Genomic DNA, 13,710 nt, shown 5'->3' with positions numbered 1-13,710 from the left:
ATTTGTTTTTCTATGCATGACTTATTTCACTTAACACAGTGGCCTCAGTTCCATCCATGTTGCTGCGAATGACGGAATTTCATTCTTTTTATGGTTGAATAGTATTCTGTATATATATACACCACATTTTCTTTATCCATTTGTCCATTGATGGACACTTAGGTTGATTCTGTATCTTTGCTATTGTGAGGTGAACATGATAATCACTACACTACGGAAACCCCCTAATCTTTGCTATTGTGCATAGTGCTGCAGTACACATGGGGGTGCAGGGATCCTTTAGATGTACTGATTTCCTTTTCTTTGGATAAATACCCAATGGTGGGATTGCTGGATCATATCGTAGTTCTATTTTTAGTTTTATGAGAGACCTCCATACTGTTTTCCATAATGGCTGCAGTAATTACATTCCTATCAACAATGTGTAAAAGTTTCCTTTTCTCCACATCCTCACCAGCATTTTTCTTTTTTTGTCTTTTTGATAATAGCCATTCTACCTGGGATGAAATGATATCTCATTGTGGTTTTGACTTGTATTTCCCTATCAATTAATGATGTTGAGCATGTTTTCATTTACCTGTTGGTCATATGTATGTCTTCTTTTGAGAAATGTCTGTTCAGTCTTTTGCCTACTTTGTAATGGGATTATATGGAGTTTTTTGCCTTTAAGTTCATTGTGTACTGTGGATGTTAGTCCCTTGTCAGATGAGTAGTTGATACATATTTTCTCCCATTCTACAGGTTGTCTCTTCACTCCATTGGTAGTTACATTTGCTGTACAGAAGCTTTTTAGATTAATATGGCCTCATTTGTTTATTTTTGTTTCTGTTGCCTGTGCTTTTGATGTCTTAGCCATAAAATCTTTGCCTAGACAAATGCCCCGAAACATTTCCCCTGTGTTTTTTTTCTAGTAGAAGTTTTATAGTTTTGGATTTATTTTAAGTCTTTAATCCATTTTGAGTTGATTTCTGTATATGGTGAGAGAGGGGGGTTTAGTTTCATTCTTCTGCATATGGGTATCCAGTTTTGCCAGCACCATTTATTGAAGAGAGTGTCGTTTCCCTGATATATGTTCTTGGCACATTTGTCAAAAATCAGTTGACTATAAATGCATGGATTTATTTCTGGGTTCTCTGTTCCATTGATCTGTGTATCTGTTTTTGTATTAATATCATGCTATTTTGGTTACTCTAGCTTTGTAGTATATTTTGAAGTCAGGTGGTGTGATGCCTCCAGCTTTGTTCCTTATGCACAAGATTGCTTTGGCTACTTCGGGTCTTTTGTAATTCCACATGAATTTTAGGATTGTTTTTCTACTTCTGTGAAGAATGTCATTGGTATTTTGATACAGATTGCATTGAATCTATAGATTGCTTTGGGTAGTATGGTCATTTTAACAATATTAATTCTTCCAGTCCATGAGCATGGAATGTCTTTCCATTTGTTTGTGTCCTCTTAAAGTTCTTTTATTAGTTTTTTTGTAGTTTTTGTTATAGAGGTCTTTTACCTCCTTGGTTAAATTTATTCCTAAGTATTTTTTAGTGGTTATTGTAATTGGGGTTGCTTTCCTGATTTCTTTTTCAGCTAGTTCATTATTGGTATGTAGAAATGCTACTGATTTCCATATGTTGATTTTGTATCCTGCAACTTTACTGAATTAGTTTATGAGTTCTAGTAGTTTTTGGTAGAGTCTTTAGGTTTTTCTATGTATAAGATCATGTCATTTGCAAAGAGGAACAGTTTGACTTTCTCTTTTCCAATTTGGATGCCTTTTCGTTCTCTTGCCTGATTGCTCTGGCTAGGACTTCCCATTCTATGTTGAATAGGAGTGGTAAAAGTGGGCACTTTTGTTCCAGTTCTTAGAGAAAAAGACTTTCAGCTTTTTCCCATTAAGTATGATGTTAGCTGCGGGTTTGTCATATATAGCCTTTACTATATTGAGGTATGTTCCTTCTATGCCTAATTTGTTGAGAGTTTTCATTATGAAGGGATGTTAAATTTTATCAAATGCTTGTTGTGCATCTATTGATCATGTTTTCTGACCTTCATTATGTTGATGTGACATATCACATGTATTGATTTGCATATGTTGAACCATCCTTGCATCTCTGGGATAAATCCCACTTCATGATGTGTTATCTTTTTGATGTGCTATGGAATCAATTTCCTAGTATATTGTTGAGGATTTTTGTACCTCTCTTCATCAGGGATATTAGTCTGTTGTTTTCCTTTTTTGCTGTGTTCTTGTCTGGTTTTGGTATCAGGGTACTGATGGCCTTTAGAATGAGTTAGGAAGAATTCTTCCCTCTTCAATTTTTTAGAATAGTTTGAGAAGAATTGGTGTTAGCTCTTCTTTATAAGTTTGGTAGAATTGAGCAATAAAGCCATCTGGTCCTGGGCTTTTCTTTCTTGAGAGACTTTTTATTACTGATTCAGTCTTGTTACTTGTTATTGGTTGGTTGAGGTTTTCTAGTTCTTCCTGGTTCAATCTTGATATTAGTCGGTTGTATGTGTCCAAGAATTTATCTGTTTCTTCTAGGTTTTCCAATTTGTTGGTATATAATTGTTCATAATAGTCTCTAATCATCCTTTGTATTTCTGTGGTATCAGTTGCAATATCTCCTTTTTCATTTCAGATTTTATTCATTTGGGTCTTCTATTTTTCCTGGTTAGTTTAGCTAACAGTTTATTGATTTTGTCTTTTCAAAAAACCAACTTTTTGTTTTGTTGATCTTTGCATTTTTTTTTTCTTTAGTTTCTATTTCATTTAGTTCTGGTCTGATTTTTATTTCTTTCCTTCTACTAATTTAGGATTTGGTTTGTTCTTGCTTTTCTAGTTCCTTGAGGTATATTGTTGAGTTCTTTATTTCAAATCTTTCTGTTTTTTTTTTGTTGTAGGCGTTTATTGTCATAAACTTCCCTTTTAGCACTGCCTTTGCTATATCCCATAAGTTTTTGTGTGTTGTGTTTTCATTTTCAATTGTTTCAAGAAATTTTTTTACATCCTTCTTAATTTCTTCATCTACCCAATGGTTGTTCAGGAGCATGTTGTTTAATTTCCATATATTTGTACAGTTTCCAAAGTTCCTTTTGTTATTGATTTCTGGTTTTATTTGATTTGGGTCTGAGAAGATAATTAATATGATTTTGATTTTTAAAAATTAGTTGGGACTTGTTTTGTGGCCTAACATATGGTCTATCCTGGAGAATGTTCCATGTGTTACTTAATGGATGTGTATTCTGCACCTGAAGAATGAAATGTTCTGTAAATATGTTAGGTCTATTTGGTTTGAAGTGTAGTTTAATTCCAGTGTTTCTTTCTTGATATCTGTCTAGATGATCTTTCAAAAGCTGAGAGTGCGGTATTGAAATCCCCAACTATTATATTATATTGGTGCTCAGATGTTGGGTAGATATGTATTTAGAATTGTTATATCCTCCTGCTGAATTGATCCCTTTCTAATTATATAATAGCCCTTTTTGTCTCTTTTTACAGTTTTCAACTTTAAGTCTATTTTATCCAATATCCAATGCCTACTCCTGCTCTCTTTTGGTCTCTGTGTAGAGTATCTTTTTAGTCCCTTCACTTTTATCCAGCATGTGTCTTTACAGGTGAATGAGTTTCTTGTCAACAGTGTGTAGTTGGGTCATGTGTTTTTAATCCATTCAGCCAGTCTATATCTTTTAAGTGGGGAATTTAATCTATTCACATTCAAGGTTATTATTGATATGTGAGGACTTATGCCTGTCATTTTGTTAATTGTTTTCTGGTTGTTTTATATATCTTTTGCTTCTTTCTGACTCTCTTATTGCTTCTCATTGATGGTTAGTAATGATAACTTTTGATTCCTTTCTCTTTTCCTTTGTATGTTTGATTTTTTAGTGAGTTTTATACTTTGTCATCCTTTTACTTCTAGATAAAGGACTCTCTTAATCATTTCTTGTAGGGCCACTCTAATGGTGATGAATTCCCTTGGTTTTTGCTTATCTAAAAAGAGTTTATTTCTCCTTTGTTTTGAAGGATAGTTTTGCTGCATATAGTATTCTTGGCTACCTTTTTTTTTTTTTTTTTTCCTTTTAGCAGTTTGAGTATATCATCCCATTCTCTCCTGACCTGCATGATTTCTGCTGAGAAATCTGCTGTTAGTCTGATGGGGATTCCCTTATATGTGACTTTACACTCTTCCTTTTTTTAGAATTCTCTCTTTGTCTTTGACATTTGACAGCTTATCTATAATGTGCCTTGGAAATGACCTTAGGTTGAATCTGTTTAGGAATCTTTGAGCTTCATGTATCTTGATGTTTGTATCTCTGAAGACTTGGGAAGTTTTCAATTATTATTTCATTAAGTAGATTATCTATGCCTATGCCCATCTCTTCTCCTTAAAATCCCAGAATTCTAACATTTGGTAGCTTGATGGGTATCCCATATATCATGTAGGCTTTCTTCATTCTTTTTTATTTCATTTTTTTGTCTCACTGGGTTATTTGAAAAGACCTGTCTTTAAGCTCAGAACAACTTTCTTCTGCTTGATCTAATCTATTGTTGAAGCTCTCAATTTTAATTTCATTAATTAAATTCTTCAGTTCCAGGATTTCTTTTTGGTTCTTTTTTATGATATCTATTTTTTTGTTGAATTTCTTATTCAGTTCATGAATGGTTTTCTGAATGTCTTTGTATTGTTTATCTGTGTTCTCTTATATCTCACTGAGTTCCTTTAGTATCATTATTTTGAATTATTTTTCAGGCATCTCATAGGTTTCCTTTGCCTGGGATTTGCTACTTGAGAATTATTGTGTTCCTTTGGAGGTGTCATAGTTTCTTGCTTTTATCTGCGCATCTGGTATAACAGTCACTTCTTCCAATTTTATAGATTGGCTTTTGTAGGAAAAGACTTTTTCCTATAGATCTGTCTATAGTGTTGGTTTGGTAAGGTGCTTTGGCATTAATTCTTGGTGAACACAGTAGTGTGGTCTCCAGATGATTTCTTCAGCTGTGTTCAGTATTAGTGATGTCTGTGAGTTCCTCAGTGCCTTATTCCGTGGTTGATAATGGAGGCTGCAGTGAGGCTTTGCTGGGACAGGGACTCTAAGCAGACTGGTGCTTGGGCACCAGTGGTGGCAGCAGCAGGCAGGGCAGGCCTGTTCTCAGGCTCCCAGGTTATGTGTGTGGCACCAGCAGTTATTTTGGGGGTGAGTCAGTCCCCAGATCCCTAGACAGCATGCTCAGGTGGCAATGATGGTAGGCAGAGCAGGCCTGTCCTCAGGCCTCCTGATGGTGCGGTGCACGTGGCCACCAGCAGCTACAGGTAGAATACGTTGATCCCCAGGCCCCTGGAGGACATGCATGGGTACCAGCGGCAGATGGATGGGCCTGTCTTCAGGCCCCCATGTTGCTCACAGGCCCTGGCAACAGCTAACTGGATTATTCAATCCTCTAGCCCCCAAATGGCATACTCAGGTGTAGGCGGCCGTGATGGTGGGCAGGACGGACTCATTCTCAGGCCCACCTGTGGTGCACACTTGCCAGTAGCGAGTGGGCAGGTTGATCCCTAGGCCCCCAGACAACATGCACATGTGGCAGTAGTTGTGGGTGAGGCATACCTCTCCTTAGTCCCTCTTCGGAGCTTTTGAGTTAGAACTTTTTTACTGTAGGATGCTCCTTTTTCTAATCAAAGTCACTATAATATAAAATACAGGGTTATCAGTTATTTTTAACATATTTAATACACCTAAACAGGATGAACAGCTTTCTAGTTTATAATAGGAAGCTAATAAAAATCACATCTAATTTGTTAATTCACATTTGTTAAGAATAGACCATTTTCCAAATCAGTTAACATAATCGCTAAGCTTATACATTTAAAAAGGCATTTTAGGCCGGGCGCGGTGGCTCACGCCTGTAATCCTAGCACTCTGGGAGGCCGAGGCGGGTGGATCGCTCGAGGTCAGGAGTTCGAGACCAGCCTGAGCAAGAGTGAGACCCTGTCTCTACCAAAAAATAGAAAGAAATGATTTGGACAGCTAAAAATATATGTAGAAAAAATTAGCCGGGCATGGTGGCGCATGCCTGTAGTCCCAGCTACTCAGGAGGCTGAGGCAGTAGGATCGCTTAAGCCCAGGAGTTTGAGGTTGCTGTGAGCTAGGCTGACGCCACGGCACTCACTCTAGCCCGGGCAACAGAGCAAGACTCTGTCTCAAAAAAAAATAAATAAATAAAAAATAAATAAATAAATAAAATAAAATAAAAAAGGCATTTTAGATTAACAAAGTTCTTCATAAAGCTAATTTTTATTTTCCTTATTTTTATGTCTTTATTTATAATGACATAACTTCTTAAGGTATCCCAGTCATAGTTTTGTCATTTCTTTATTAACTCGGGGTCATCTTTATGTACAACAGTTATTTTACTATGTTGTTAGATGTACCTGTGGATGGAGATAGAGAATATCTAGGGACAAAGAGTGGAACAGTTTCTGATTTCAGTAATTGACCTGGAGCTTGATTTTTTTGAAGTCTCATATAGTCAATTTGCTTTTGTTAATTTTCTTATCATTTCTATTAAAACTATTTTGCTCAGACAAAATAGGCTGCTGCTTATTAGCTTGTAACCACTTTTCTATTTCTGTTGTACTGTTTACTAAAGGAAATGAAGGAGAAATGCCCCCCACCATTTCAAGAAATTTTTCCTTTGCTATTTCAGAGCATTTTATACCAGCATCCACAGATCCTTTTTCATAGAACTGGATGGTGAGACTGTGGATGTAATACTGTGCCATTTCTCTAAGCTGTATTTTGTTTGACTTCTGATAGCATTCCAAGTTTAGACAACAATATAAAGTTTTACATAGTATTCAAATGATGGTTTATCAATATCTTTATAACATATTATGAATAATATTCTGGTCCAGGAGTTGAATAAATGAGATAGCAGTAGCAGGCAGAAGGATGATAGTAGTATTATTAAACAGTGTGTTCTTTCAGGATAAGAGATTCAATTTCTAGAACTATAAATAAAAATGCTATCCTTGGGTATATAAAAAGATGATTGAACCAAAGGGTAAAGATATTTTCTGTCCATCTAATCATTACCTTCTGCTCTGTAAGCCACTGATAAATTTATGGCACCTTTGAAAGCTCTAAGATGATTACATATTCCAGCCATCAACTGTGGGAACAACCAGCTTGTCCTCGGTTGCCCCAGATTCACCAAGATCTACTAGGGTTGAATGTGACAAACTTTGCTAAAATAGAGAAAACACATTCGACTGCAAAAATACCTCCATTTGCATTTAAACTCTACATGGGATATATCAGCCTCAGAGAATAATTCTCAAGAAAAGCCATAGGATACAGCTGTGTTTTGTGTCAGTTACTTTTACTTTCTCTATCTTGTTTCTCTTTGAAATAATCAAAGTGGCTCATCAGAAAACATAGCTCAGCCAATTATATACGCTCATCAGAGACTTTTCTGTTCTACTTACATAAAATATAAACACTATTGAGTAGATAAATGCACTGTGTTGCAGCTCAGTGTTTTACTATAGTGGGTGTGTTGCAATGTTAACAACAGAATTGTACTTGTTAATATGTCTTCAACCTTAATGGTACCACTACCACACTCAGGCAATAGACTGTCCTTTGCTGATGTCAATTTATGTTGATCCTAATGCCCTCCTGGGAGAACTGAATCCTAACCATGAAGACAACCAGAGAAACAACTTCTGAAGTGAAACTGGGTTGTTTAAACACCCAGATAGTACCATTCTACATGACCAGTTGTCAAATCACTATTTCTCCTGGTCACCTATGTGCTACTTCTGATTTCTGTGGGTTTTCCTTTTCTGCCCTACACTACTCCTCTCAACTATTTCTCTTGTGATTTTTGACTTCCCTCATTAAGTACCTTGCCCACTGTAGGTTTTGCCTCCTAATGAGAGCTACTTTTTCTTTCTGAAGCAAAGTGATTACTTAAAACCACTATGTGGATTCTTTGGCTCTTCCACTCCATTCAGCTGTTTTCATTGCTTGTGTTTCTCAAGAATCCTCACTACACATTATCCTTAACCCAAACTCTTATTTTTAACTATGGGCTCAGTACTTTTGTTGGAAATCTGACCTCCATATAACTGAGGAGTTCCTGTACCACAGATGTATTTTTTTTCTGTATATCAAACTGTTTTTGAAGCCACGTTAATGGACTGTTTTCTGGCTTGGAATTAAAGAAATTTCAGGTGATTGATCTGAAAAATAGGCAGTTTAAGGTAGTATTATGATATCTTGACTCAGTGTTTCAGTCTGTACCTCAATGAGTAGCTATTTTAGCATATCCTATGTGTAAAGTTATATTTTACAATATGAATATAGATAGCTGATTTTTAAACAAAATGTTATTAGTTTTCTATTATACATAATGTATACTCATGTAAATTAATTATAGTCTTTCATTTGCAGAAGCTCACTTTAAAAATGCCTTAACCGATTTTCTTTTTGGCATATCTGTGGTTTATTATTTACTGTCAATATTAAAGAATTTCTACTTATAGAAAGCTAATGTTTCTAAACATATATGTTTTAAAGGATGGCATGAACACTTTATGTATGTCTACACAAAAAATGTATGCTTAGGGCAAGACAATGCAAGTTACTGCTGGGGAAAATTAACAAATAATCAAGAATACGACAACTGCCTACTTAAATACAGCATTATGTTAGGAAAGTGTAGGGATGGGTTACTCTAATACTGCTTTTTAAATAGTTCTGTTCAATTTATGAAGGGTATATTATTTTTAAGTTATACTTATTTTTACAGTAAATATATCAGTGGAATTCTCAGTGGAATGAGATTGTGTAATTCAGCAGGTTACCCCTATTGCATAAATTTCAGATCTGAAAGCACTATATGAATATTCAAAAGAAAGGTACTGAATATTCAGACAAGACCATGGGAGACAAGGAAAAAATAAAAAGAAGGTACTGAGTAAATTAAACAGGTAGTTTTGTTTTGTTTTGTTTTGGTTTTTTGAGACAGAGTCTCACTCTGTTGCCCAGGCTAGAGTGAGTGCCGTGGCGTCAGCCTAACTCACAGCAACCTCAAACTCCTGGGCTCAAGCAATCCTCCTGCCTCAGCCTCCCAAGTAGCTGGGACTACAGGCATGCACCACCATGCCCGGCTAATTTTTTCTATATATATTTTTAGTTGGCCAGATAATTTCTTTCTATTTTTAGTAGAGACGGGGTCTCGCTCTTGCTCAGGCTGGTCTCGAACTCCTGACCTCGAGCGATCCACCCGCCTCGGCCTCCCAGAGTGCTAGGATTACAGGCGTGAGCCACCGCACCCGGCCTAATTTTTTTTTTTATATATATATTTTTTTAGCTGTCCATATAATTTCTTTCTATTTTTAGTAGAGATGGGGTCTCGTTCTTGCTCAGGCTGGTCTTGAACTCCTGAGCTCAAACAGTCCACCCGCCTCGGCCTCCCAGAGTGCTAGGATTACAGGCGTGAGCCACCGTGCTTGGCCTAAACAGGTAGTTTTTAACCTGCAGAAAGTAAAAGCTTGTGGTACATTTCATTATCCTGAAAGTCACAGATATAATGAGCATCTTTAAAAATTTTTATCAATCTTATACAAAGAATATCATTGCTCAGGGCAGTCTTCTGATAGTTTGCCAATCTGTGTGGTTCTGCGCTGCAGGCTGTGTGAGGTTAGTGTGGGCACTTTGAATAGGCTTTATTCTACCGTTCAAAACAATTATGTTTAGACCTGAGTAGATAAATGTAGTTAGTACAGAAAATAGTGTTGTTAGTATGTATTTCAATATAATGATTTTCTATTATGTTGCAGGCTTTACTCATCAGTCTTAAGTATGGTTGCTTTATGTGGCAATTAGGAGATGCTGATACTTGTTTTCAGATCCATAGTATGGAAAATAAAATGAGCTTTATAGTACATACAAAACAGGTAAATATTTATCTATTTGAATTTCTAATGAACTACTGTGTTAGTAAAGTTATTTCTTTTTTTAAAAGTGATAGAATAGAATCCATTTAACTTCAAGGAAAGTGTCTAATATTATATGAAATTAAAATATTTAAGACAAAGGTAAAGGCAGGCCTTTCCTAAGCAAGGAAAGCCAGAAACTTATCTGAATAATTTGTTTTAGTCTTATAACAATTAAACTCTTTCTTGTGTCATTTTTTAAAATTATAGTCAGTATTCCCTGTATCTTCTTTCAAGGTATTAAGAAGTCCTTCCCTGTTCTTGACCTGCCTGAGTCCCTGGTTATATCCAGTGGGTTGCTTCTTAAGTCCCTTCAAAAAGCCTGAGTAAATACTTCCTCTGTACTATTTCTTAACCAACTGCCTCCTAATAGGAAAGTTCCCTCTCAAGTAGATAGGGAACTGCCCATGGCCATGTATGTCCTTTAAACATTCTTACATGTTTCATATTTATTATTGATGTATATTTTATTTTACAGGCTGGTCTCGTGGTGAAACTGTTAATGAAGCTAAATGGACAGTTAATGCCCACTGAAAGAAATCCGTGAAAGGAAAGTAGCTGATACTCAAGCCACCACATTTTGTAATGCAGAGTTTTTTCCGTGAAAGATTTCTTAAAATATTACTTTTAACAAGGCATTTAGTCTCTTGTAATATATATGTATACTATTAAGTTGTACAGAATCTGTACTTATGTTTGGTGTGTAATATACCAATTAGTTTTATATAATATCCTCATAAGCTATTCTAGTTTTTGAGAGAAACACAAAAAATTGTAGATTGGTAAGTCTGTATAATATTAGAAAAACAGTAAGCTTTATAAAAAGTTATTTTTGGTAAATGGTAAAGAATTTGGAGTGGAATGTGATGAGATTAAAATGTAGCTTTGGTATAACTGCGTGTGTTATTTCTAAATATATTGAAAGTCAACACGATTTGAATAACAAAAATGTATTTTCTACTTGAACCATATAACACTTATTAAAAACACTTTTTTTGCAATCTATAAACATTTCTCAACATGTTTTTAAAAGTTAAAATGTATATCTATGTATAAGGTAGTGTTTCTCAAAGTATAGTTCTTGAGCCCCTTATATCCTAATTACCTAGGTGCCTCTTAAAAATGAAGATTTCAGATACTCCAGATAAATTCATTCACTCTCTGGAAGTAGCAGAGCCTGGAAGCTTTTCCTAAGTTTTGTTTTGTTTTTTTGCTTTTTTTCTGTTGAAATAATTCCAGACCCAATAAGGAATTTAGATTATTAAAGTTGAGATCTTACACAAAACTTCCTGGCCCACAAGCACACACATATATAAACACACATTTTAAATGACAATCTCTGTATATTATAGTTGCATTTGTTAAATACATGCTGTATTTTTTATGAGTTGACTTGGTGGTTTATTTATATTGCCTTTGCATTGTAGGAAGTAGATCACCAAACATCTGGTTGTTTCATTTAGGGGAGTACTGATATAGATAAGGAGCTAACTTGATTAATGTGCTATTTAATAAACTAGAAACTACAGTATTTTCAAATTAATAGACCGATGAGTTTGAAATAAGTTTGGAGATATAATAGTCCTATTTAAAGTTGCCCTATAGATTGCAAGTAATTTTTATGTATCATTATCTACTCTTTAAATTACCTTCTGCTTATTTTTAAGGGTGTTGTGTCTAAGCCTTATTAAAATTAAGATTATGTGGGCCAAGCACAGTGGCACATGCCTGTAATCCTAGCACTCTGGGAGGCCACGGCGGGAGGATTGCTTGAGTTCAGGAGTTTGAGACCAGCCTGAGCAAGAGCAAGACCCCGTCTCTACTAAAAATAGAAAAATTAGCTGGACGTCATAACACCTGCCTGTAATCCCAGCTGCTCCAGAGGCTGAGGCAGGAGGATTACTTAAGCCCAGGAATTTGAGGTTGCAGTGAGCTATGATGATGCCACTGTACTCTACCCAGGGTGACAGCGAGACTCTGTCTCAAAAAGAAAAAAAAATTAAGATTATGTGGTTAAGTAAGGTTAGTAAGAAAGCCTGATTTACTTTAATTCTGTGCTAGGCACTTTTGATTCTATACAAACAATTCCCTACTCAGTGTCATTCATTCCAGTGGCTTCAACTGCTACTAAATACCCTGTTGACTCCCAAACCTAAAATTTCAGCCTCAGCTTGTCTTCTGAACTCTAGATTTTAATTTCCAAGTTCCTGTTATTCTAGCTCCATCTAAGTGGTCTACAAAGAACTTTGGTTTCATCATAGCTGGAAACAGAACTTGTTTCCTCTTGTTGTTCCATTCTGTCCTTCCACTGTTTTCCCTATGCGGTTAATGGCATCATCAAATTGCATCCAGTTGGTTAGCCTGGAAATCTTGGAGTGGTCTTCAACTTTTCCTCCTTTTCTCACCCTACACTTCTGTAGATGAAGTCTTGTCAAATGTTTTGTGAGTCCTTTCCCATTCCCTCCCTCCCTCGGTTGCACTGGAGCCATCCTTGTTCAAGTCCCCATCATCCATTCCTTGGCTTGTAGTAGCTTCCTACCCTTCAGGTGGGCTCCACACCCTGCCTTCCTATTTGCCACACTGATGGCAAGTTAACCTTTCTCATCAATCTGATTATTTTTATTACCCTGTAAAAACCTTTCATGATTACCATTATATGTAGAATTAAACTCCAAATTCCTTAATATTGAACATAGGGCCCTCAATGCACTATTGCTAACCTGCCTTTCAAGATTAATGGCCGTGCTCCATTAATGCTCATCCTATGCTCCAACCCAGTGTTTCCTAACCCTGGCTCTGCAGTCACGTGGGGAAATTTAATACTTTCTGATTCAATAATTTTAGGGTGAGGCCCAAGCATTTCTGTTTTTAAAGTATCCCATGTACTTTGGATATACAGGTAGGTGTTAGAAATGTAGTTATAACCCACTTTAATTAGGAGATAGCTGAATTTCTTTCCATTCACAGAGAGGTGAGGATTCAGTGAAACTACATCAAATAACTCCCTGCTCCATAGAATACGGTATACCTTCCTAGAGTTGTACAGTATGGCAGTTCTATAGAGAAAGAAAGAGGAGACTATTAGAGTAGCATAGCTATTAAAGACTTAAAAATACACAGCATTAAAAGTCAATTTTCAAAATTAGTATTGAGAAAAAAAATAATCGATCATTTGTTAGACCATAACAAACCAGAAATAACAATGGGGGAATTCAAACAGCTTTTAATGAATGCCTCATATTTGTCAGGCATTATATGTGCACTGAGGATAAAAGATAAGATAACAATTTTCCTTTCATCCATTCTTTCAGTAAATATGAGTGCCTAATTATGTGCCAGGGATCCAGTGGCAAGGAAAACAAAGTCCTTGCCTTCAGGGAACAAAGCTGAATGAAAGAGACAGTAAATACTCATGGAAATATATAATTATAAACTCAAATTATTGTGATGAAAAAATGTACAACCTAAGCATAAATAGGGAAACTGGATCTAGTCCTAGGGATCAGGAGAGGTGTCCCTGAGCAAGTGATACTTGAGTTGACATCTGAAGTATGAGCAGGAATTAATTATGTAAAGGCAGTTGAGCTGGAAGGGAAATGAGGAGAAGAGATGTTTTGACCCCAAGGACAGTCCTAGAGAACTGATGAGGGGAATTACAGTTTTCTCATGTTCAGCTAAGATGTGAATTCAAATAATTGTTTCTCCAAAT

General features: G+C 36.0%; 1 protein-coding gene across 4 annotated transcripts in view; it reads left to right on the top strand.

The window, feature by feature from the left end:
• The window catches only part of KRIT1 (KRIT1 ankyrin repeat containing), a 42,296-nt gene extending 30,738 nt beyond the window's left edge, over positions 1-11,558 (top strand). For all 4 annotated transcript variants that reach the window (XM_045564676.1, XM_045564675.1, XM_045564674.1 and 1 more), the window contains 2 exons: positions 9,846-9,962; positions 10,480-11,558. In XM_045564676.1, coding sequence (XP_045420632.1) covers positions 9,846-9,962; positions 10,480-10,548 — 186 coding nt within the window. In that variant the 3' untranslated portion in view covers positions 10,549-11,558. The remainder of the gene's footprint in view (positions 1-9,845; positions 9,963-10,479) is intronic.
• The last annotated feature ends 2,152 nt before the right edge of the window (positions 11,559-13,710 follow it).

Source organism: Lemur catta, chromosome 11, assembly GCF_020740605.2.
Source record: "Lemur catta isolate mLemCat1 chromosome 11, mLemCat1.pri, whole genome shotgun sequence".
Classification (NCBI taxonomy): Eukaryota; Metazoa; Chordata; class Mammalia; order Primates; family Lemuridae; genus Lemur; species Lemur catta.
This window is presented reverse-complemented; position numbering and strand designations above follow the sequence as displayed.